This window comes from Geotrypetes seraphini, chromosome 1, assembly GCF_902459505.1.
Source record: "Geotrypetes seraphini chromosome 1, aGeoSer1.1, whole genome shotgun sequence".
Classification (NCBI taxonomy): domain Eukaryota; kingdom Metazoa; phylum Chordata; class Amphibia; order Gymnophiona; family Dermophiidae; genus Geotrypetes; species Geotrypetes seraphini.
Genome location: NC_047084.1, coordinates 501,016,623 through 501,042,577, shown reverse-complemented (window position 1 = coordinate 501,042,577; position 25,955 = coordinate 501,016,623). Strand labels below are relative to the sequence as shown.

Sequence of the window (25,955 nt, the reverse complement as noted above, 5' to 3'; positions counted from 1 at the left end):
TAACAAAGCTTTAATTGCTTTGTTGCTCAAGTTAGGATAACTACTGTATAAAAAATTAAAATAATAAAAAATTACTTGCCTTTAATTTTCAAGGATCAATCGCGTCAAAGAATGATGCTTGTCTGGGCTGTCGTATCCTTTGCACACATACGCTCATAACATTGACAGTCTTGCATATGTGATGTACATGTCATCTATTCTAGTGTACACTTACGAAGACAATTTAAAAAAATAAAATTCTGGAATCTCTTGTGGCACACCCAAAATCTCTTTGGGGCACACAGTTTGAGAGATACTGACATGGAGGGGCATAATTGATAGTGTGCCTAAATCTGAGGTTGGACATTTTGTGCAAAATGTCCACTAACCTAGGAGGAAAAATGTTCATTTTCAAAGCTGCCAAACATCTATCTTTTATTTTTGAAAATGAGCTAGGCATAAGTTTTGGTCCTTAGGACGTCTATCATTTTTGCCAATTTTCAAAAATAAAAACGTCCCCAGCAAGTTTTATAGCCGTACCTACCAACTATCTTGTCTTATCGTGGCAGAGAAATCCCCATCAGCTGAGCCGGTTTTGGGAATTCCTGGCAGCTCAGCTGATGGGGATTCCTCCTGCCAGCTGAGCCACAGAGCCCTACACCCCTCCCTCTTGACATCCCGTTGACATCCCTGGACCTCCTCTGACATCCCAGAAATCCCTGACATCTCTGTGCCCCCCCCCACATCCACCAACATTTCTGGGCCCCCCTCCCACATCCACGGACCCCCTCCCCATACTTTTGGATGAGAAAACGGCAGGAGGGAAGCCCTCTCCCTCCTGCTTACAGGGCCACATGCTGCAAATGATGGGGCTTCCCCCTCCCAATGCATCTTGGGATGCAGTGGGAGGGGCCGAAGACCCTGATTGTCTTAAAATGGAATTCTGTTGTGCCTCTCTTCTTTTGCCAATGAGCTTTCCTTCCCTTGAAATTTATCTTCCCTCCATATCAAGAACCAAATAGACCTACACAATATCTTTTCAATAAAGCTTGGATAATGTCACTACACTGCGAGAGTATTTCCTTCATTCTAAGCTCAGTTGCCCCAGTACTCTCATTCCCCAAGATTGAAAAAATGGCTTTTTGATGCAAATGAGAACACTGTTGGAGTTCAGCTGTAGCACCAGTTTGATGACATAATGAGGTAACAGATTAAAGCAGTTTTGTGAAGACTGTTTTGATAGTTCTCATCTTTTGTTATTTTGATCATCTGGCAAAATATGAAATTTGGCCAAAACATGGCCTATGTTGGGTCATTTAATAAAGGAAATTCTACTGTCTCATTCTGCAAGGTCTTTGGTGCTTTCTCTATCTCACTCATTGTCTGTAGAGCTGAACATTGACACAAAGGGAAACCCCTGCTAAGAAAACCACAGATCTCCTTCAATGGTATAAATACAGCATCCACATTTTAGAAGTGAGCAAAAACTTTCTTGTTGTTGTCAATATCCTGGTATTTCTTGATAAGAACATAAGAATTGCCTTTCTGGGACAGACCGAAGGTCCATCAAACCCAGTATCTTGTTTCCAACAGTTTCCAAATACCTAGCAAGATCCCAAGTAGTAAAACAGATTTTATGCTGCTTATCCTAGGAATAAGCAGTGGATTTCCCCAAGCCATCTCAAAAATAGCCTATGGACTTCTCTTTTAGGAAATTTATCCAATCCTTTTTAAAACCCTACTAAGCTAACTGATTTCACCACGTTTTCCGGCAATAAATTCCAGAAATATTTTCTCTGATTTGTTTTAAATCTACTACTTAGTAGCTTCATTGCATGCCCCCTAGTCTTACGGCCTCTTTTACAAAGCCGCACTAGCGGCTCTGAAGCCCAAAGAGATTTAAAGGGCTTCGGGGCTGTTGCCGCACGGCAGCTGCTAGCATGGCTTTGTAAAAGAGGCCGTTAGTGTTTTTGGAAAGAGTAAACAATCAATTCACATCTACCCTTTCCACCCCACTCAGCATTTTATAGATTTTTATCATATCACCCCTGAGCTGTCTCTTCTCTAAGCTGAAAAGCCCTAGCTGCTTTAGCCTTTCCTTTTATCATTTTCATTGCCCTTCTCTGTATCTTTTCTAATTCCACTATTTCTTTTTTGTGATATGGTGACCAGAACTGCACACAGTATTTGAGGTGCAGCCATACTATAGAGTGATATGAAGGCATTATAACATCTTCGTTTTTCATTCCTTTCCTGATAATTCCTAAACTATCTGTCAGCTTTAATAATATGTTACACTCCTCCATGTTTATTACCTTTAGTTTCCCGGGCCTCGCACAGGCCCAGTGGGAGGTAACTAGAAATTGCACATATTTTTTCTCTGGTCCCAAGACTGTGGAATAATTTGCCCCTTGATCTGTGTTCTGAGTCTTACAAAAAGTTCAGAGTCAATCTGAAAACTCATTTATGTCAAATTGCTTTTGGTTGAATTTTTAACATTAGACTTGATTGCTCCACTCTCTCCCTTTTGAGACAACAATAAGTGGCATAAACTTGCTTCAATGTCCCTATATCATATTTCTGATTCCATATTCCAGATGCTTATTTTTATTTATGCTTTACTAAACAGTGGGATCCCTGCATGAGGATCAGCTGAGGGTGAGCACAGCAGCAAAATTCATAAACTTTAAATAGTAATAGTTTATCAGGGAGATGAAGCCAACAAGGAGAATCTTTAAAGATTTGGTTTTACTGCCAACTGAAATATCTAAATCATTTTAAGCAGTTGCTACAGTACTTGTTTAAATGTTGGCATTTCTATTTTAGCCTAGTGAGCATAATTAGTACAAATGTATTAATTCACAATAAGCAAACATCTATGTTTATTTTGGAGGTATTAAGTGAAACAGATTGTTGAAATAAAGCTTTTGAATAATGATTTATTTATTTTTTAGAATGAACATAACAATGAATGTAGAGAGAGAGTTTCTCAATGAAGCCAGTTGATACTATTCAGCAAAGAGGGAAAACTAAAGAAGCAGCTATGGAAGAAACTCCAGTGAAGGTGGCAGTGAGGGTGAGACCTCGGCTATCCAGAGAAATTCTCCATAATCACCAAGTTTGTGTGCGAGTAGTTCCCAACACCCAGCAAGTTGTCATTGGGAAGGATCGTGTCTTCACTTTCGATTTTGTTTTCGGTAATAAGTCCACTCAGGATGATGTTTACACAAACTGCATTAAGCCTCTTGTAGTTTCGCTGATTGAAGGATATAATGCTACCGTTTTTGCCTATGGACAGACTGGGTCAGGCAAAACTTATACCATAGGAGGCGGCCATATGGGTATGCTTTTTGTTTTAATTATATTTTTATTAACACAATAGTATTATTACATGTGTATATTACATGTGTAAATACCTGAAATCATCATAATACAACTATTGAGTAATATTTTATTTTAAAACAATGACCTCTGTACAGTTTCAATATTTGTCTAACTGATGCTTATCAAATAAATGTAACACAGTCTGAGAGCTTTGCCTAGGTAATATGGCACGATAGGAGACTCTATCCCTTAGTGCTATTGGTTTTTTTTAATACAGATACCACATCCCAGTCTACTTACATTCCACATCTAAACTCTGCTACCAAACGTGATGCACAGACATACACATACTCAAAGCTCATAACACAACACTCATACTCCATCCACACTAGTGCTGCCCGATTCAGGGAAAAATATTTTGATTCACCCTGTTGAATCGATGATTCGATTTGATTCACTTTCAATGACACAGCTTTTTGACGATTTGAATCGGAAATCGGGCAGCACTAGTGTCCACAGTGACAACTTCTCACCAGTACCAATTTATGCATTTAATTGGAAAAGAAACTCAGCAATTGTAACTAGCTTACAATATCACTGATAAACACAGGTTTTCTATAGCCAACTCCTCCCTCTCCCCAAAAAATGAATAAATCTAAACAACTGGGACTGAGATGTTCCCTCTCCCCAGCCCCCCCTCTCCAATTCTCAGCTTCCCCAGAGCATCCCCAAAGAAAAGGGCCTCAAATTCCCCCTCCCCGATTCTCAGCTTCCCCCCTTCCCCCCCCCCCCAATTCCTATATGGCCTCAGGAAAAGAAGAGAGCAGCACTGCAGCAGAGATCCTTTACTTACACTGAAAGTTAGATGCAGGGAGTGTAAGGATTAGCAACTGCCCAAAATGTAAGGTTTTGGAGGGGTAATGTTGAAGCAAACAAGTCCCAATGATATAATGTGGCGGCTTTACATGCCGTCTGGTCCTGGGTTAAATACCCTTGTAGAAGATTCCGTGGGAAGTGAAATTACTGACAATGAGAGCCAGAAGTGATTGTATAGAGAATATATTATATAGAAATAGGCTTAATATTACAGAAAGGCAATCTTTAGAAAGATACATAAGCTTCAGGTTTCAGAGAGAAGGGAGGGGGTGATGGTCCAGGCCTCAGGTTCCAGAGAGCGAGGGAGGGGGGTGATGCAGATAGGAGGCTTTTATAGGTTGGAGTCTTATTCTAAAAATAGAAAGTATTGTATGTCCCAGTATCTTTCTGTTTATAATTTGTAAACTGTTTGAAACAATGGTTAGTTTAATTGATAAGGAAGGTGTGACACTTGCAGGAATGGTAGATGAGATTAGTCTCTGGCTTCTTTGTCCCACTGAAGTAGTATATCTTGATAAACAATCCAGTCTGGCTGGATGCTTAATGTTTGTGAATTTTGTTCAGGAGCATTTAGGGTCTTTCTGCATCAACATTCCAGAGTCAGATGGATATAATGTCCCTTAGGCCTCTGCTGACATTGGTTAGGTGCTGCCTGCTAGTAATGTTAGGCTGACATTTCCCATACTTTTTCTTTTATTCTTTGAAATGAAGACAAGCTTGCGGTACCCTTCTATATGGCATGCACTTCTGCAGCTGTATTTATGCCTCTCTTACCTCCAACCTTATATCAGCATGTCCCCTTGTCCTGCCCTGTCTCCAAGCTATGAAGATAAACTGTTCTCATTATGAGTTTAGACCTCTGTCTTAGGTCATCTGGTCGGGGAAACCCAATATGCTACATCTTACCCATCTTTGAGCGAGTGAACAGTGCATAAGGAATGCAGGAAGCTTTCTCAGGAGGTTCAGGCTTAAAGATGCCATGAGTAGGGATATAAGGGTATGGGAAGAGATCATATGTTATGTCTGACCCTAGTATGCAATGCAATAGGCCATGCTAAATCAACCAAATAGAACCAAATTAGCAAGTGTCGGAGAAGATGCTGAAAAATCATGTATAACTGTCTTAAAAGGTAGGGGGAACTTTGTTGGATATGCGTTATAAAGAGATGTACATGTGTTTCATTTTACAGCAAAGGAAAATCATAATAATATATAGCAAAATTTGTACAATAATTAAGATAACAATAGTGTGAATTAAAACATTAAAGACATGATTTTCAGTAGGCGAACACCCAAATAAGAGTTCCCAAACTGAGACATGAGCATCTCGTAGCAAATTTTCAACAGTTTGTGCAATATGTCCATTTTCAAAAGTGATGGTATGATTTACTTCTTTAGAGGTTTTCTTAAATTGTTCAATGTAGGCATGGAGTTCTGTAAAATTCAGCAGCTTGTGAAATGTCGCATTCCCCATACCAAGAGGGAGTGGATGCACAGCATATGAAATAAATGACTACACCAGGGATTGTTCAGTAAATAGCTTGAACTGTACAGCAAAGCATTCTTAGGAAGGTGGCTGTCATGAATCCGGGGATCCAATGAACAGGAAACATTTTGTGGAAAGAACAGGTGAAAACAAAAGTGTCCAGCATGTGTGAGGAAGTAGAGGAGTAGGAGAGCTGTGCAGTCAGGGAGCAGGAAGATGAATTAGTCCAGTAGGAGCTGACAGTCTCTTTAAACTGGTGAGGTGCATACTTGGGATGAAATGATGTCTGCTCAGGAGCTGTCAGTCTACCTAGACAAATTTGATATCCTCCATGACCATCAGCCAGGATTTCCTGCTAGCTATAGCAATGAAACTGTTCTTGCATCATTAATGGATTATTTTCAAAGACAGTTCAGCTTAGATTTAAGCATTTTGATTCTTCAACTAGATCTAAGTAGTGCCTTAGATCTGGTAGATCATGAGCTTTTATTGTCCTGCCTAGATCTATTGGAATCACTGAGAATGTTTGGAAGTGGTTTAAAGGCTATCTGCAAAATAAGTCTTATCAGGTCTATTCAACTGGGAAATATTCATCTGTTTGGAGTAATTCTTCAGAAGTGCCACAGGAATCCCCATTATTGCCTACCCTCTTTAACATCTATTTGATCTCTCTGGCTAATTTATTGCAAGACTTGAAAGTAACATTTTTTATATATGCAGACGATATTACCATACTCTTGCCAATGTCAGCTTTCTCACAGGACATAAAAGACCAGATTGCTGTTCTCCTAGCGCATATAGAACATTAGATGTTCAGATTTAAACTCAAGCTTAATTCAGAAAAAACTAAATTTTTTCTTGCAAGTCCAAACGATAGCATTGCAGATAAAAAACTTCAGATCAACAATCAGAATTTTAATATTGGCACCTCAGTTAAGATCTTATGGGTGACTTTAGATTGCTATTTAACGTTAGAAGATCATACTGATCTTATGATTAAAAAAATGCTTTATGACCCTCTGGAAACTTTGAACTATTAAATATTTTGATTTTGTTTCTTTTAGATTAATAGTTCAATTCCTAATTCTATCGGCTCTTGACTGTTGTAATATTATCTACTTGGCATCTTATAAGAAAATTCTAAATTGTATTCGAGTAATACAAAGCACTGCAGTGCACTTGATTTTTGGGTTAAAAAAATACAACCATGTCAGTCCCTTTTATTGGCAACTACATTGGTTGCCTTTTGAAGCACAAATTCTCTTTTAATTTAGCTGCATTTGCTTTAAAGCTCTTTTTGGCCTAGCTCCAGGATACCTATCCTCCCAGTTTAAATTATACAAGTCGGATAAAAATACTCGCAATGTCTGTATGTTTATGTTTCCATCTTTAAAAGCTTGTTGTTTTAAAAGATTTTTAAATAAGACTTTTGCTTATCAGTTAGGGAAAATGAATTCCTGGTTAAGTTCTTTGATTCCTCAAATTCAATCATATCATGCCTTTAGAAAGTTATTGAAAACCTATCTGTTTGATAAGTTTGTATGATGATTGTTGTCTTAACTTGTTTACATGTAAGTTTCACTGATTGTACAGTTCTTCTTGATTGTTAACCGCCCGGAACTCATGGTTGGGTGATATACAAGAATAAAGTTATTATTATTTAAACTGGTAAAGTTCACCCTTGGGATGAAATGGTGTCTGCACATACAGGGAGGGATACACCGGCTTGAAAGGAATCCAGGTATCATGCAGCGGTTGTACTCCAGTGAGGTGATCCAAAGAAGAGATAGAAAAAGAGAGAGACCATGTTGCTTGTACTGAGTGTGGCAACATGTGATGCTATTAATGCATTTACTTGGTATAGGTATGGCAGAGAAAGACCCTGGGCAAGTCACTTAATCCTCCATAGCCCCAGGTACGTTAGATAGATTGTGAGCCCACCGGGACAGATAGGGAAAATGCTTGAGTACCTGATTGTAAAAACCGCTTAGATAACCTTGATAGGCGGTATATAAAATCCTAATAAAAAAAAAAAAGAATATTCAGGTACTTAATGTTCTTAATAGGACATTCCAAAAAGATGTTTTTGTGTGCTGCACACAACTATTATGGCACTTAAGAGAGACCATAATTATGTACTGATTGTATTGAACAAAAAAAATTATGTCAGAAATTGGTGCTGAATTGACTATATCTAGTGAGCACCATGGAATAAACACTGTATAAAACCTTTTCTTAATAATAGAACCCCTAACTAAGCTGCACTTAGGCTATGAAAACTATAAGTAAAAGGACATTGTGCAATTTTGCTAGTAAAAAGTAGGAAACGAACTCTAGAAATGGCCAATGTTATATTTTCAGGGGTACCCCATAAACTAAAACAAACAAAACAGAGACCACATGGCACAGACAAAACAGAAACACAAAGTTCTAGTAGACTTGAAACTGTTCTTCCATCTGTCAGGTCTGAACTTAAATCTGCAAATAAATACACTGTTATATAAAAAACAACAACCATGCACACAAATAATGCATAGCATTACCATCTCATAAACAGAAAAGGCATAAAACTAATGTCCCTTTGGTGCATCTTTATCTCTGCAGTGATAAAGAGGATCCTTGAAGTACATTAAAAATATCTCTGTGCCAATACTGGTCTGGGATAGCTATGTATGTATTCTAACAGGCTGCTAAGATAAAGAAGAAACATTTTAAATCAACAACATCCTCAGGGTCACTTAGAGCAAAATTTGTCCATGTTCCATTCAAGCTGACAGAGACCACATGAGGAGTAGGCACTGGTGTGGAGAGGTCAGGTGCAGGCTAGATGTGTCTTCTTTGGTCCGACCTTTTGTGTCCTGGAATTCAGAAGCAAGAGGCAGATTCCAAAAACCGTTAGACATGTCTAAGACAGAGAAAAATGCACATTTGGGGTTAAAATTCAGAGTAATTTCAGAGTAAGAAGCTGCCACTGGTACCACAGACTTTGAAACCTTATTTAGGGCCCGAGAGTCTTGAAACCTTAATTAGGGCCCGTGATCCTAACTGAGGCCCCTGAGTCTGACCCAGCTGGAGAGCCACATGCTGAAGAGATAGGTCCACTCAGACCCCTCTCCTCCATTTTAGGCACCAGTTCTGTTGTTAGAGGAAGTACTGGGTGCTGTGTTTGTGGTTGAGGATCCTCACCCTCTAACAAAATTTCAGTGAGTATTTTCCCACAATCTAGCTTTGCTTGTGCCCAAACTGAAACATTTGCAGCCTCTGAGTGAGTTCTACTAAGATTATGCTGCTGCGCTGGCATGCTACACCGCATGGCTTACTGCACAGGAATAACCTCATGAACCAATATTTTAGAAGCATTTGGAATTCCTGTGTCTTGCCACAATGCAAGGCCAGCCACAACCATTATTTCTGTCTCTGCATTCTCACTCGTGTTGGCAGTAGTTTCTACAATGTCTTTCATTTGCTCCTTTTCTACAAGGATAGACACACACTTTGAAGCTGTGTCATTTATACCCTGAATCTCATACATTTTCCACATTTTTCCTGATCTCCAGTAGGAGGTGCTCTATTTGTAAAACTGATTCCAGCCCCTGTATCAATCAAAGCTAATTTATCCTGACCCTCTATGGTATTATTAACATTGGGGCGGCCACAAGTGATCAAAATCAAAGGTGCCACATATCTCAAGCTGAATTCTGAGTCCGACTTCATTCCCTTATCCTGCGACTCTTGAAGTGAGTCCACAGGTAAGTCAAAGGAGTCCAGCAGGGCTGTGAAGGCTTGAGTCACCTTGGTATTTGGACAGGACAGCCCTATGCCTTAGTGCTGTTTTTCCTGGCTGTCAAATCACTCTTTACTTTGTCCAATTCTAACTACATTGTATATCTATCCTGCTCCCATTTAATTTTCTCTTTTTCTAATGCTTCTGTCTATGCTCTGAGCTCATTGAAAGGAATGTAAGTAGAGGAATGAGAAATGCTTCCGGGAACGAGCCAGCCAACAAATATAAAAATCAACGTGCTTGCTGCCGCCGCCGATCTGCACAGGCATACACAGAGGTCCACTCAGTGTTCCCTTTGCCAAAGTCCTTTCTTCTGATGTAACTTCTGGTTTTGCAAAACTGGAAGTTACATTAGATAAAGGACTCCAGAGGCAGAGGGAAAGCCCGAACAGGTCTCTACAAGGGGGCCGATGAATCGGTGAGTTTGGTTTTTTGTACAAACGAATTGATTCACCTGAAGTGAATCGGTGAATCGATTTGAATCAGAAATAACCAATTAGAATCAATTCACCGATTCATTCTCTGAAAAAATCGATTCATCAATTCAGTGACCAACACCTCCCCCTTTCCCCCCTCCCACCCACCCCCCAGGTGAGACCTGACATACCTCTGAGCCTCCTAAAGCAGCAGCAACAGTGGCAGGCTAGCAGAGGCAGCAATGTGAACAGGCTGCTTGTGGCCTTCCCAGTCCTTTTGCTGCATCACTGATGACACGGCAGAGGGAAGCCCTGGCAGGGCAGGCTACAAGCAGCCTGTTCACAGCACTGCCTCTGCTGGCCATCCATCACCACCACTGCTGCTGCTGCTTTGGGAAACCTGAAAGTATGTCAGATCTTATGGTGGGGGAGGAGGGGGGTTAGTCAGGAGGTGCTGCACAGGAGGATAGGAGGTGCTTTAAACAAGGGGCTAAATATAGGGAATATGAACACTACATACTATACAGTCACTAAAATAGAGATAATTTTATTGTTAAAGCACTCTATAAGAGGGTAATCTTACAACTATATAAAAAGAGTATATATTACCAAGATAAAAGCATCTTCCTTGCCATGGAACTGCAGGGAGAGTTCAATAATGTACTAGGACGTGCATCCACTCCTGATGAGATCTCACAAGTGCTACCCCTCCCTCCCCCCCCCCCCCCCCCGCACCAGAATTTCAAGACCTTTGTCCTCGTGGCATTTCTTACTGGCTTTAAGTGTAAGTTTCATGATGATCCAGGAAGCTGGCCAGGCACCCAGGACCAACAGAAAGGACACTTATGCCTGTAAGGTATAATTGTCCTAATGGACTAATGATTACATCAATACCCATGGAATGACATGTCCTCTTAATGGATTGACAATTAAATTATACAGTATATATTCTCTTAATAAATTTACAATTACATCATAGCATCCTGTTAATGGATTATCATACATCCTCTTTATCCCAGGACAAGCAAGCAGCATATTTTCACCAATGGGTGACGACACCGACGGAGCCCCGGTATGGACCACTTTAAAAGTGCATCGCTACTTTAAGCATTCAAAAAGTTTGTGATAGCCCGAACTGCGCATGCGCAAGTGCCTTCCTGCCCGATGAGGGAGCGCAGTTCTTCAATTTCTTAGTTTCCCCGGAGCTATGAAGTCACGTTTTGAAAAATTTTCTTTTCGCTACCTTTCTGCTCTTGCGGTTTTCTCACTTTTTAGTCAGTTTCTTCTTTTCTTTTCAATTTTAGTTTAAAAAAAAACAAATAAAAAATTAAAACATTTATAGTTTCTTTATCTTTTCTTTTAACCGTCGTCGGTTGGGCTTTGTGGGGCCTTAAGGGGTCGCCATACTATTTTCTCCCCACATTATGGCTGTTTTTCCATGCAGGTTTTTTCTGCTCCATTTTCATCAGCACGGTTGCTTTGTTGGGGAAGTTGTCTTCACCGACATCCTTCTGTGGTTCTAGCAATGTCGGGACCTCGGCCTTGCCATTTTCTTCTTCCCCTGTTCTTCTCCTCACCAGCGCATTTTCATGCGGGTTCTTCAGATATAGTTTCCCGTCGGCGCCTTCAGGAATCCAGTACCCGCCAATGTCAGTAGTCAACGCACCAGCACCGCTTTTCCAATCCGCACCGACATTGACATTGCTGCTCGGGCCCAATCCTTCCTAGGTAAGTTGGCTTGCAGGTTTTTCTTTTGGGCTTCAGGTCATTGTAGCAGTGAGTCTAATCCTGCTGACCTTGGTCATTGTAGCAGTGAGTCAAGTCCTGCCGACCTCAATCAGCCCCATCTTTGGCTCTGCTTCGATATCGATGAGTGCCTTGATATGGGCATACTCATTTTGGAAGAGGGAAGTGACACCGATTGGTATCAGTTCATGGGCCAAGGGTACCAGTGTTTTTTCTTTACTGCTGAAAACTTCTTTTCCTCCCCGCTCGTGATGTGTGCCTTGATACTGGCATTTTCATCTCTGGAGCATAGCACTGATGGTACCGGTGAGGCAGCCAGCGGTACCAGTGTTTTTTCTTTTTCAGCAGTTTTTCCCTTCATGTCTACAACTTTGGTCGACACCGACATGTTTAATTGTATGTTCCTGTCAACACTTATGTCGATGTCGATGTTGACACTGATATGTTCAGCTGTATTTTCAGTTGTTCGTGTCGATGACCGTGTCGACACCGCCTTTTCTGGTGCTAATCAAGGCTGAGATCTTGACACCGGTAGCACTTTCACAGAAGTCTCCTTTTGGTTTTTCCCCATATATGTTTTCTTTTCTATATTTAATGTAGTTCTCCCCACTATCCTTTTGTTTTACTACACTTATTTTGTATCTTGTTTGTCTTAGTATATTTCGTCTGTTTAATATTGTTGTTTTTAATTCTGTTTTTATCTCTGTTCTTATCCCTATTTTATTGCTGTAAGATGCTTAGTATTTTGATAAGCGTTTTATCAAATTTATAATAAACTTGGATTCTTACGACTCATATAATGCAGCGCCGGTCTTCTTCAAGTTGCTGGCGTTGGTGTCGATTCGGTATGGGAAGGCTTTGCAGTCATTAAGCTCTTTTCAGCCTTCGACATCGACTCCCTCACTGTGTGGTTTGGGATTGACTTTATGAGAGGGGGTGTGGTTTGCACAACACCCCATATCTCTCTGAAGCAGTGGGTTTTTTCACCACATGCTTCTCTTTCCACTTCAGTAAGGTTGTGAATTAATTTTTTCCAGATTCCTTAGGGGACTGTCTGTACCTTGTGTCATTCCCGTGGAAGTTGACTTTGCAAAGTCATTCCCTTGACAAAGGACTTTTCTATTCCTTGACTTATAGTTATCTACTCAAGGTTTGTTTGATTCACTTTCATGATATCTATAGGAATTTTTGATATGCCTTTAAAAACACTAAGAAGGTTTCAATGAATCCCTGCTGGTTGAGTCACTTCTACAGACTAGTGTGTAGGACTCTACCTTTCTGGACAGAGTGGAAAAGGCTAGGGACTGGTTAGTCAAATAGGCTTACTAGGTTCCTATGTTGCCTACATGGTTCTTTGTCTATTTTACTTGGCATACATTTGTTCACATGTTCTATGTTGCTACGTTTCACTTTCTCTGCTTACACATACAGTGTCTGTGTTTTCAGCACCTTTTTTCTATTCTTACAGATCTGGTCTGAATTCGAGTGTCTGTTCTTACTATCACCCACCAGGACAGGCTAGCACATACGCCTTGTATAGGAGATGATTTCTTTGGCGCTTCAATGGCCATGCTGGGACAAGCTTACTTAGCAGTTGTCTGTTCACGGGACCAGGTGATGCTTCCATGGCCACGCTGGGACATGCTTACTTAGCAGTTGTCTGTTCACAGGACCAGGTGATACTTTCTGGTCATGGCCAAGTAGCAGTCTTTACCTTCATCTCCATCTTCTTCTCAATGAAGATTTGCGGTTAACTTTTTTCCTGTCTTCCGCAATGTTAATGTGCTACATTTGGAGTCTGTTTTCAGTTCTTCAGGCATCGTTAAGAGCCTTAGCTCTCTGGGTTTTCTTCATAGGGCAGGCTTTCTATACTCAATGTTTTCACCCTGCTCTCAGACTTTTTTCCCAAGAGAGTCTGTTTTGCATCTTGCACAGTCCTCCTTTGTTCTTCTGCTGATTACCCTCGAAGGGTCCTCTTCAATTAGTGGAGTCAGGGATTCTAATCCCATTTCCAAGTACACCGGAGGACTGCGATTTTTCTGGATCTCAGAACTCTGGTTGAGAAGTAATTCGGGACTGGGTTCTCCTCATTCAGACCTCATGGCTCTGCTTCCTGGATCTCAAGGAAGCCGCCATATATTCTAATCAATAAGGCTTCCTGTATATACTTTTCACTTCAACTTAGCCGTTGCCATTACCAATATAGGGTCCTTCCTTTCGATCTGGCTTTTTCCTCCCAGAGTCTTCATGAAGTGTCTGATTGTGATGGCAGCATCTATTCATTCACACGGCCTTCAGGTCTTGTTTTTTTCTAAACATCTGGTTCTTCCAGGCTGTTTCTTCTTAGGAAGTGGTCCAAGCAACATCTCAGACCATCTCCTTTCTTCTGGTTCTAGGCTTTGAAATTCAATTCCCCGTATTCACGTCTTTACTCCCTTGGGGTACTCCTAGACATCTATCTCATGAGAGCGTTTCTTCTTCCAGATAGCCTTCAGACTCTCATCCATCTGTGCCCGCAGTTGTTTTCTTTTCAACTCTTCTCTGCCAGACACATGATGGTTCTTCTGAGCAACAGGGCTTCCTCTGTTCCTGTTATGCCACGGGTAGGACTACATTTTTGTACTCCTCAGTGGACTTTTGTTTTCCAGTGGTCTCAGGCAAAGGATCGTCTCTCAAAGCATGTATATCTCTGACATTGTCATATCTGCAGTTGCTTCAATTATGGCTGATCTCTTCTAGTCTATCTGGAGATCTCCTTTTTTTATTTGTTCCCTCCTTGCATGGTCATCATGACTGATGCATCTTTTTCTGCATGGGGGGTTCATATGGATGATCTGCAGCCTCAGGGTCTTTCGACCGCCAAGCAACGGAAATTTCACATTAATTTCCTAGACTTCAGAGTGCTGTTTTAGGCCCTCGTGGTTTTTTCATCATCTATTCTGCCTTCAAGTCCTCCTACTTTGCACAGACAATACAGTAGCTATGCAACTACATAAACAAGCAAGGAGGCTCGGGCTCTCTCCTGTTGTGTCAGGAGGCCCAGCACATTTGGACTTAGGCGATAGTGGGGAACATAATTCCATAGCAGACAACCTCAACAGATTTTTTTCAACGACTGAACTCTCAACTCTACAGCTATCCAGTCCATCCATTGGCACCCTACAAATGGACTTGTTTGCGCCTATTTGCAATCACCAGTTGCTCCAGTTTAGCTCCAGACTTTCCTTTCTTCTTCGTCTGATAGCGGCTGTTTTTTCTCCTGGATTGGAAGGGCATGTTTTCTGTATGCATTTCCTCCACTTCTCCCGTTGAGCATTTTATCCAAGCTCAAGAGAGAAGTAGCCACCATATGTTTCTTTTCTACATGGTGGCCCAGGCTACATGGGTTCTCACTTCTTCTTCAACTCAGCTTCAGGGAGCCTGTACCTCTTCTGATAGTCCATACTCGGTTCAATCTGATTCATTCTAATCTGCACTGATTTCCATTGTCAGTTGATTTTTCTCGGGCTGTGTCCTTCTCAGCCTGTTTATCTTATGGATGTCTACAGGAAACCAGACACTTTACAATATTTCAATTATTAGTGGTTTTGGGATTTCTTCTTGGTGTCTTCTTTATCTTCGTGATCTACATTCCTACATAGTGGAATTGCTCATGGATTTTTTGTTTCTTCTTTTGTCTGTTTTTAGTCTCGAGTTTTATCTCTCAGACTTCTTTCAAGTGCTATTGCATTTTTTCCCTTTGTCAGTCGAGGGTCAACCTCTTCCTGTTTTGTTATCTGGTTTCCAGGTTCATGACAAGGGTTTTTAATGTGTAATCACACCTCATGTTTTCCTCTGTCGTTTGGGTCCTATTGTAGCCTTTTTCACTTGGTTTCCAGGCTTAAAATAGGGTTTTTTCTCCTTTGAAACCACCTCTCTAGTCTCTTCATGTCATTTGGGACCTTACTGTAGTTCTTTTTAGTTCTTGCAGCCATTTTTTGGCGGTTCCTCTTTAGTTCTTGCCTGGCAAGTGTTTTCCTTCTTGCTTTCACCTCTACCCGGAGGGTCGGTGAGTTACATGTATTAGTACCAGATTTACCCTTCGCAGTTTTTCATCATGCCAAGGTGGTTCTGCGTACATGTCCAAAGTTTCTTCTACAAGTTGTCACTTTTCTTTTCTCTCAGTCACTTGTTCTGCCTGTATTTCTTTCTACACCTCATTCTCTTACTGGAAAACTGCTTTGTATACTTTGGACTGTAACTGGGCTTTGGTCTGCTACTTTGACCAATCAAAGTCTCAGCAAATTTTTCTCTAACTTTTCTTATGATCCACACAAGTTAAGGCATCTTGTATTTCAGAGAACAATTTACAATTTAGCTATCTACATCTCGTTCTGCTCTACACTCAGTTTGGCCTGACACGAGAAAGTCATGTCACAGCATTCAGAGTTAGAACTATGGCAGCTTTTGTTGTTTTCCTTAGATCTATACCATTTAGGACCTCTTACTAGCTGTCATCTAGTCCTCAGTTCATACCTTCACTTCTCACTACTGTCTGGATTTTTACTCCAGACAGGAGGGGCACTTCGGCCATTATGTATTTCAAATTATATTTCCTTTGGCCAACTCTTCCACCATCCCATCTCTGTTAGCTTGGAGGTCACCCATCAGTGAGAATATGCAGCCTGCTTGTCCTGGGATAAAGCACAGTTACTTACCATAACAGGTGTTATCCAGGGACAGCAGGAAGATATTCTCACAACATGCCCACCTACCCGGGTTGGCTTCTTAGGTGGCGTATCTTAACTGAAGGACCATGTGCCCTCATAGAGCGGGAAGGCACTCGCGCATTCACGGTTCGGGCTATCGCAAACTTTTTGAAATTTTAAAGTGGCAATGCACTTTTAAAATGGTCCGTACTGGGGCTCCGTCGGTGACATCACCCATCAGTGAGAATATCTGCCTGCTGTCCCTGGATAACAACTGTTACAGTAAGTAACTGTGTTTAATGGAAGAACCAATGGAAAGGATACATATACTGTACTTACGCCCTAGCATCCGTTAACTATGATTTGGATTATTCGTCCCAATGTGCATCATTTTGCATTTGTCCACATTAAATTTCATCTGTCATTTGGACGCCCAGTCTTCCAATTTCCTAAGCTCTTCCTGCAGTTTTTCACAGTCTGCATGCATTTTAACAACTTTGAACAGCTTAGTATCATCTGCAAATCTTACCATCTCACTTGTAGTTCCAATTTCCAGATCATTTATAAATAAGTTAAATAGCACTAGTCCTAGTGCAGATCCCTGCAGCACATCCCTATTTACCCTCCTCCATTGAGAAAAATGGCCATTTAACCCTGGTAATACCGCATAAAAGAATTTACGCTGCCACCCTAGCCTACATAGAATCCAAGCTAACCCTGTACACTCCCACCTGCCCCCTCTGCTCAGAAATGGAGAAACGCCTATGCATCTCCCCAGGAAGGTCTCTCCTGTCAGAAACCGCCCGCAAATGTTCCTACAGCCACTTCATCCCCCAACTCTGGAACCAACTCCCCCCTCAAATCATTTACAGAACTCATTGATGACCTTCTGGAAAGCGATAAAGACCACCCTCTTCAACTAAAATTATAACTGCAATCTACCCTCTCTTCTCCATTCTTAACCTGTACATAAATTGCTGTATAGTCCAGTGTTTTTCAACCTTTTTACACCTATGGACTGGCAGAAATAAAATAATTATTTTGTGGACTGGCATCGGTCCGTGGACTGGCGATTGAAAAACACTGGGCTAAGTCGTGGGCCAGACCCCGCCCATCTCTACCCAATCTCTACCCCAGACCCTGCCCCCATAATAGTACTAATTGTAACACAATTTTTTCCATTCATTTTTCACAGATACACAATATAATCTTATTATCAACACATAATGGTTAACCACAAAATTAAACTACACAAAGCACACTGACAGCAGATGTAAATTCTTAAAATTGGCATAATTCAGTCGCTAAATTCAAAAATAGGGGCGGGAAACTTCACGGTGACACTTGGAAGTTCTTCTTCACCGAAAGGGTGGTTGATCGCTGGAATAGTCTTCCACTTCAGGTTATTGAGGCCAGCAGCGTGCCAGATTTTAAGGCCAGATGGGACAGACATGTGGGATCTATCCGCAAAGATAGATTGGGAGGGTCATTGGAGTGGGCAGACTTGATGGGCCGTGGCCCTTATCTGCTGTCTATTTCTATGTTTCTATTCCCTTTACTTTTGTTGTCTCCCTCCCTCCTTGCTATGCCTTACCTTCTGGCCTGCTCCCGCCTGGCCATTTTATGCCGCCCCCGGTATTATTTTCAGGCCGGCTCCCTCTGCCTCACTGATGCAGTGCACAAAGCTGCGAGCAGCCGCTCCTTGCGCATCCCGTGCTTCATCTGGAAGCCTTCCCTCTGATGTTGCAACGTCAGAAAGAAGGCTTCCGGTTCAAGCGCAGGATGCGTGTAGGAGCCACTGCCCGTGGCTTTGTGCACTGAATCAGTGAGGAAGAGGGAGCTGACTTGAAGATAACGCCGCATCGATCACACCGTGGACCGGCGGTTGAAGAACACTGTTTTGGGCCTGATGCACGTGCTGGCCCTATGGACCGGCAAGAAATTTCTGTGGACCGGCACCAATCCACGGACCGGTGGTTGAAGAACTCTGGTATAGTCCATTCTTAACCGGTACTTAAATTGGTGTATAGTTCATTCTTAACCAGTACTTAAAATTACTGTATAGTCCTTGTACTTAAACTACTGTATTGTCTTTGTATTGTCCAAATGTACTCCACTGTGAATGTTTGCTTGTAGGCCGTTTTGAGCTACTGGATAAAAATTGAAATAAATCAGCCAACCAATTCTTAATCCACAATTGAACTTTGCCTCCTATCCCATAACTCTCTTTAATTTTCTCGGGAACCTCTCATGAGAAACTTTGTCAAAAGCTTTCTATAAATCTAGATACACTACATCAGGAATGCCCACACTTTTTGGGCTTGCTAGCTACTTTTAAAATAACCAAGTCAAAATCAACAATAAAATTTTAAAAAACACAAAGCACACTGTACGTAGAGAAAATGTTAATTATCATTTATATTCCTGGGTTTTTTCAAAAAGGTCAAAGCAGATGATTTTATGCAATGTCACCTCAGTAACAACTCTACAAAAATAGACAAATATACCCCCTCCTTTTTTACTAAACTGCGATAGTGGTTTTAAGCGCAGGGAGCTGTGCTGAATACCCTGCACTGATCTCGACGCTCATAGGCTCCCTGCGCTTAAACCACTATTGTGGTTTAGTAAAAGGGGGCCATAGTGCAAAATATAGACAGCAAATATAAATTCTCAAAAAGGATACATTTTGATTACTAAATTGAAAATAAAATCATTTTTCCTACCTTTGTTGTCTGGTGATTTCATGAGTCTCTGGTTGCACTTTCTTCTTCTGACTGTTCATCCAATATTTCTTCCCTTCTTTCAGCCTCCTGTATGCTTCCTCTCCTCCAGACCTAATTCCCTCCCCCAACTTTTTCTTCCTCTCTCCCTGCCTCCCTCTCCTTTCTTTCTTTCTTTCTTTCTCCCTGTCCCCCTTCTTTCTTTCTTTCTCCCTGACCCCCTTTCTTTCTTTGTCTCCATGCACCCTTTCTTTCTTTGTTTCCCTGCCCCCCCCAAGCCACAGCCGCTGCCTTCGGGGAACAGGCCCTCAAGCCATCACTGCCAAGTTCTGAGCTCTCCCTGCTTTCCAAAGCCGTTAACAGGATAGCAGAAGCGCTGGGCCCAGTAGCCTTCCCCCAATGTCAATTCCGACATCATAGAGGAAGTTCTAGGCTAGCCAGGCAGCGATTGGCTGGCCCGGAGCTTCCTCTCCGAAGCGTGCCCTTGGTAACGGGTTACCACATCCGCAGGAGTGGCCACGTAGGACAGAGTCTGGTAGCTGGGTGGGAGGTGGCGGGGTGGTGTTAGGTGGTTTCTGTACGCTTCGCTTATTTGCTTCGAAGGTGCGCGCAAAGGCACGTGCCTTTGCCGTGCACCTTCACCGGCACGCCAAACGGCAGCACGCCATTGGCTGCAGGATTTAAGGGCTCCCAGCAGGTACTGGGGGGGGGCGGAGCATGCTCATACGCCCAGTCCAGCAGGAAGGAGGCTGCCAGGGGCTTGGCTGGGAGGTGAAACAGTCGCTGGTCGTCGGTTTCGGTGGGAGCAAGGAACTGACCTTGCTCCCGTTGGCTGCAGGATTTAAGGGCTCCCGGCAGGTACTGGAGGGGCGGAGCATGCTCACATGCCTGGCCCAGCAGGAAGGAGGCCGCCAGGGGCTTGGCTGGGAGGTGAAACAGTCACTGGTCGTTGGTTTCGGTGGGAGCAGGGAACTGACCTTGCTCCCGTTGGCTGCAGGATTTAAGGGCTCCCGGCAGGTACTGGGGGAGCAGAGCACGCTCACACGCCCAGCCCAGCAGGTGTGTCCAGATGCACCTCCCTTCTCGAGGGACACAGACATGCAGTCAGGCGCTTTGGATCCTGGGGTACTTGGGTATCTTAATCAACATGGCTGCAGGCTGTGTCTATCTTTGAGAGGCATTCAGACAGAAGCTTTGCTCTCAGATACCATACCTCCTGACCAAGCCAGCTACATCAGCATGAGACTATCTTCAAGTCCTGGAGTCAATGGTGGCCACAATAAATGTGGTTTCTTGGGTGAGGACCCACATCAATCCTCTCCAGCATGCATTACTCATATGTTGGTCTCTGCAGATGGACTCGTTGCAGAAGACTTTGTTTTGGATGCCTGGGTCAGTGACTCATCCCTCAGTCCCTTAACAAGAGCATGCCTCTTTAGATAGCATATTGGGTGACTGATGCCAGCCTCTTTAGCTGGGGAGCTCATTGCAACCATCAACTGATTCAAGGGTGTTGGTCGCCTACCCAGAGAAAGTGGTCGATCAACAGGCTGGACTGCTGTGCTATTCGGCTAGCTCTGATGAAACTACAGAAGACTCTGGAATGCCAGGGGGTTAGGAGCTTCTCAGAGAATGCTACAGCAGTGGCCTATGTCAATCGCCAGGGGGGCACCAAGACTGCCCATCTGTGTCTGGAGGAGGCCCGCTTACTCTTCACTTGGGCAGAACATCATCTGCAGGCACTCTCAGCAGCTCATGTAGCGGAAGTGGACAATGTTCAAGCCGATTCTCTCAGCATACAGACCTTGGATCCAGGTGAGTGGGCACTGTCTGAGACAGCATTCCAAGCCATAGTTCACTGTTGGTTTCGGCCACGATTCAAACTTATGGCTATGGCAAAGAACATAAAGGTGTACAGGTTGTTCACTCGAAAATACTAGCCTGGAAGAGCGGGTCTGTATGCTCTGGTTCAGCCGTGGCCACGGAGCGTACTTTGTCTTTGGATCCTCAGTGCTACAAGCCGGCACAGTCATCCTACACACTGCACTAGAAACAGAGTCAAAATGGATGAGAGACCACAAATTAAAGCTGAATCAAGACAAAACCAATTTCTTACTTCTAGAAAAAAACAAAACCACAACCATAACAAATCTAGAAATAGACCCCATCACATACCCCATGCAATCCAATCTATAACTGCTGGGAATAATGATAGACAAAGGCTGCACCATGCAACTTCAAATCAGCAAAATGATCCAGAAGGCATTTGCAACCATGCGCAACCTAAGGCAAATCCGAAAATACTAAACTAAACTAAACCTTAAGTTTCTATACTGCATCATCTCCAGAGAAGTAGAGCTCGGCACAGTTTACAGTAATTGGTATAGAAAGAAACTACAATGAAAAGTAGAAGGGCTTAGAAAGAGAGGTTTAGAGGGAATTAGTAAATCGATGAGGGAGAGATCATTGCATTTTGGAGAAGAGCCAAGTTTTCAGATGTTTTCAGAAGAGTTGGAGGGAGGACAGGCACTGAAGCGGGGTGGTAAAACTGTTCCAGAGTTCGGTGATCCTGAAGGAGAGGGAAGTCCCTAGTTTTCCTGTATGGGATATGCCTTTTAAAGAGGGGAAGGATAGTTTGAATTTTTGAGTAGTTCTGGTGGTGTTGGGATTAGAGGAGTTCCAAGATAGTGGAAAAAGGGGAGGCAGGATACCGTGTAGAGACTTGAAGGTTAGGCAGGTGCATTTGTAGTGAACCCTAAGGATTACTGGGAGCCAATGAAGCTTAGACAGAAGCGGGGAGACGTGGTCAAATTTGCTTTTTGCGAAGATTAGTTTAGCCGCAGTGTTCTGGATCCACTGGAGTCTGTGAAGGCTTTTCTTTGTCAGGCTTAAGTAGATAGAGTTACAGTAATCCAGTCTGGAAAGAATGATGGATTGTACGAGGACAGCAAAGTGATGATGATGGAAGCAGGATCTCACTTTCCTTAGCATGTGAAGATTGTAAAAGCATTTTTTTACTAAGGAATTAAGGTGGTCATTGAAGGATAGTGTGGAATCGATGATGATGCCTAGTACTTTGCATGAGTGTTCAAGATGCAATGTGGTGCCGGAGGACAGAGGGATGAGGATGGGTAGCTTATCTAATTTTGGGCCGAGCCAAAGTAGTTTTGTTTTGGTCTCATTTAGTTTCATTTGTACGGTGAGGACCCAGGATTGGAGGTTCGATATACATGAGGAGATGTTCTCAGAGAGATTGGTGAGGTTAGAGTTGGTCTCGAGGAGGACAAGGATGTCATCGGCATAAGTGTAAAGTGTTTCCAAGGGGGACAATTGGAGGAGTTTCAGGGAGGACATATAAACATTGAAGAGAATCGGGGATAGAGGTGAACCCTGAGGAACTCCACAGATCAGTTTCCATGGGAGGGATGAGGAGCCATTCATGTTAACGAAGTAGGAGCGGGAACATAAGAATTTTGAGAACCAATCTAAGACTGTTAAGTTTAAGCCAATTTCAGAAAGTTGGAGAATTAGTATATCATGATGGACCATGTCGAATGCTACAGAGAGGTCAAATTGAAGAAGAACAGCGAACTTATTGCAAGAGTGAAGATGTTGGACCTTTGAAATTAATGAGGCCAATAGGTGCTGAAGTTGGGTCTGAAGCCATGTTGGTAGGGTAGGAGAATGGAGAATCTTTCAAGATAGGATGAAAGTTGGGCGGAAATGATGGACTCCAGCAACTTGATCAGGAGAGGGATATTTGTTATTGGGCAATAGTTGGATGGTATGGTAGGGTCTAGGTCAGCTTTTTTCAGTAGTAGGGATAGGGCAATGTGTCCCATTTCTGCAGAGAATAGAAACATAGAAACATAGAAGATGACAGCAGAAAAGGGCTACACAATAGAAAAGATATTAGCAAGGTAAGAACCTAATCTCTTTTTCCAACGCAATAAATGTGTCACTCTGGACAAGCAGTTTACAGAATTATATGGCACAGGACCTGCTTACATTGGAAAGTTGGTCCTCAACCTGGCAGCTAGGCTTCAATGCTAAGAAATGTAAGGTCATGCACCTCGGAAGCGGAAATCCATGCAGGACGTACTTCTTGAACGGAGAAGTACGTCCTGCATGGATTTCCGCTTCCGAGGTGCATGACCTTACATTTCTTAGCATTGAAGCCTAGCTGCCAGGTTGAGGACCAACTTTCCAATGTAAGCAGGTCCTGCGCCATATAATTCTGTAAACTGCATTCACTTACTATATTACGTAGTTTGGCGTCCTTGAGTCAGATCCCCTATGAATATGTTGAAAAGGAGTGGACCCAGGACCGAGCCCTGCGGCACTCCACTGGTCACCTCCGATGTTTTAGAGAGGGTACCATTAACCACCACCCTCTGAAGTCTGCCACTCAGCCAATCATTGACCCATGCAGTTAGTGTCTCTCCTAACCCCATCGATTCCATCTTGCTTAGCAGCCTGTGGTGTGGGACACTGTCAAAAGCTTTACTGAAGTCTAGGTACACGACGTCCAAAGACTCTCCCAAGTCCAACTTTCTTGTTACCCAGTCAAAGAAACTGATGAGATTGGATTGGCAGGACCTACCCTTGGTGAATCCATGCTGACTGGGATCCCAAAGATTCCCTTCATTCAAGATCGTGTCCAATTTGCTTTTAATTAGTGTTTCCATGAGTTTGCACACTATTGATGTGAGACTCATGAGATGGCTTGTGTGGGAATTTTCTCGTATAGGTAGGAGGGGAAAGGGTCCAAGGTACAGTTGCGGGATTTCAACTTGAGGCAGAGTTTAGCGACCTGGGAATCAGAAAAGGGCTACAGCCCATCAAGTCTGCCCACTCTGCTTACCCACCCCCTGTCCATGCCCTAATGACACAATTTTCTTATTTTGACCCTCGTAGGGATCCCACATGGGTATCCCATTTATTCTTAAAGTCTGGCACGCTGTCTGCCTTGATCACCTGCACTGGAAGCTTGTTCCAATGATCAACCACTCTCTCTATGAAGAAATACTTTCTGGTGTCGCCATGAAATTTTCTGCCCCTGAGTTTGAGCGGGTGCCCTCTTGTGGCCGAGGGTCCCTTGAGAAAGAAAATATCATCTTCCACTTCGACACGTCCCGTGAGGTACTTAAATGTTTCGATCATGTCTCCCCTCTCCCTACGTTCCTCGAGAGTGTAGAGCTGCAATTTGTTCAGTCTCTCTTCATACGAGAGACCCTTGAGCCCCGAGATCATCCTGGTGGCCGTCCGCTGAACCGATTCAATTCTGCGCACATCTTTACTGTAATGTGGCCTCCAGAATTGCACACAGTACTCCAGATGAGGTGTCACCATGGCCCTGTACAACGGCATTATGACTTCAGGCTTTCAGCTGACGAAACTTCTATTGATACAACCCAATATCTGCCTTGCCTTAGATGAAGCCTTCTCCACTTGATTGGCAGTTTTCATGTCTGCACTGATGATTACTCCTAAATCTCATTCTGCTGAAGTCCTAGTTAAAGTTTCTCCGTTCAAGAAGTACGTCCTGCATGGATTTCCGCTTCCGAGGTGCATGACCTTACATTTCTTAGCATTGAAGCCTAGCTGCCAGGTTGAGGACCAACTTTCCAATGTAAGCAGGTCCTGTACCATATAATTCTGTAAACTGCTTGTCCAGAGTGACACATTTATTGCGTTGGAAAAAGAGATTAGGTTCTTACCTTGCTAATATCTTTTCTATTGTGTCGTTCTGGACCCCTGCCCTGTCATTTATTTCCTGTGCTTGCTTACTGTTGCATTTCATTTCTAGACTGCAAAATTTCTCAGATTGATGCGGTTTACAAAGCCAAGAGACTGTACAACCCCAGTGACCTACAAGATAACCATTATTGCTCTTAATTTCCTAGAAACCTCCCAAATAAAGTTGATTTTAATAATTTTCTGAAATGTATATACGAACATGACAGCGCAAACTGTCTCATTATGAATGTTCTTCTCCAGGTCTGATACTTGGAGGCCATAAAGAGTAGTCAATTTCTAGTTTATTGTGGGGTACTATTTGAGTTCTTTTAATGTTTCTGCTGGCATGTTTGTTGCTCTGTTTGATTGATTGTTCATAGTTCATATGTTACTTGTTTTGAACAGAACTGACTTATTAGTTGGGACAGTTTTTCCCATTTCCCTACTTCACCTAATTTTGGTAGAGTTCTTGCTTGCTTGGGGATTAACTGTAGATGGCAGTAGAGCTTCCAGTGAAGCAAGAGAGTTACATAAAAAATCCAGAGTAGATTTTTTTCTGCACAGGCTCACAGCCATAGGGAGATAATCTGCTTGTCCAGATTAACACACCTATCTACTGGAAAAGATATTAGCAAGGTAAGAACCTAATCTATTTTAATGTAAAAGGAAATAAAATTGAAAACCATAATCTAAAGTTTTATGTTGCTTGACTTGTTTAATTTGAACAAGAGAAACATTTAGCAGATATTTAAACCTATAGTATATTAATCCATAATATATTGTCGCTTTGTGTATATTTTAGCTTGTGTTGCTGAGGAAGAAAAAGGCATCATTCCACGAGCCATCCAAGAACTGTTTCAGAGTATCTCTGAAAACTCTACTATTGACTTTAGTGTGAAAGTGTCCTACATAGAGGTTTACAAGGAAGAGTTGAAAGACCTACTGGAGCTGGATACATCAGTGAAAGATCTTCACATTAGAGAGGATGATAAAGGGAACACAGGTATATAGTATCCTACTTTCAACTTAGCTTCCAACTTGAGATACAGAATTCTCTTTCAGCTTGAAATCTGATCCCTATTTTCTTATGCAGTGTTGTGGAAATTAAACACAGCAAAGTATTTATACCTGCCCTGCGTAAATTAACCATATTTCTGCCAACTTGATTTTACATTTTTTCAACTGTTGCATGGAATT

At 42.4% G+C, this 25,955-nt stretch overlaps 1 protein-coding gene across 3 annotated transcripts in view; it reads left to right on the top strand.

Annotated features, from left to right (window-relative positions):
- KIF27 (kinesin family member 27) overlaps positions 1-25,955 on the top strand; it is a 253,192-nt gene that overhangs the window by 2,021 nt on the left and 225,216 nt on the right. For 2 of the 3 annotated variants that reach the window (XM_033927611.1, XM_033927620.1), the window contains exons 2-3: positions 2,934-3,320; positions 25,561-25,761. In XM_033927611.1, coding sequence (XP_033783502.1) covers positions 2,972-3,320; positions 25,561-25,761 — 550 coding nt within the window. In that variant the 5' untranslated portion in view covers positions 2,934-2,971. The remainder of the gene's footprint in view (positions 1-2,933; positions 3,321-25,560; positions 25,762-25,955) is intronic. The other variant, XM_033927630.1, reaches the window with a different exon arrangement.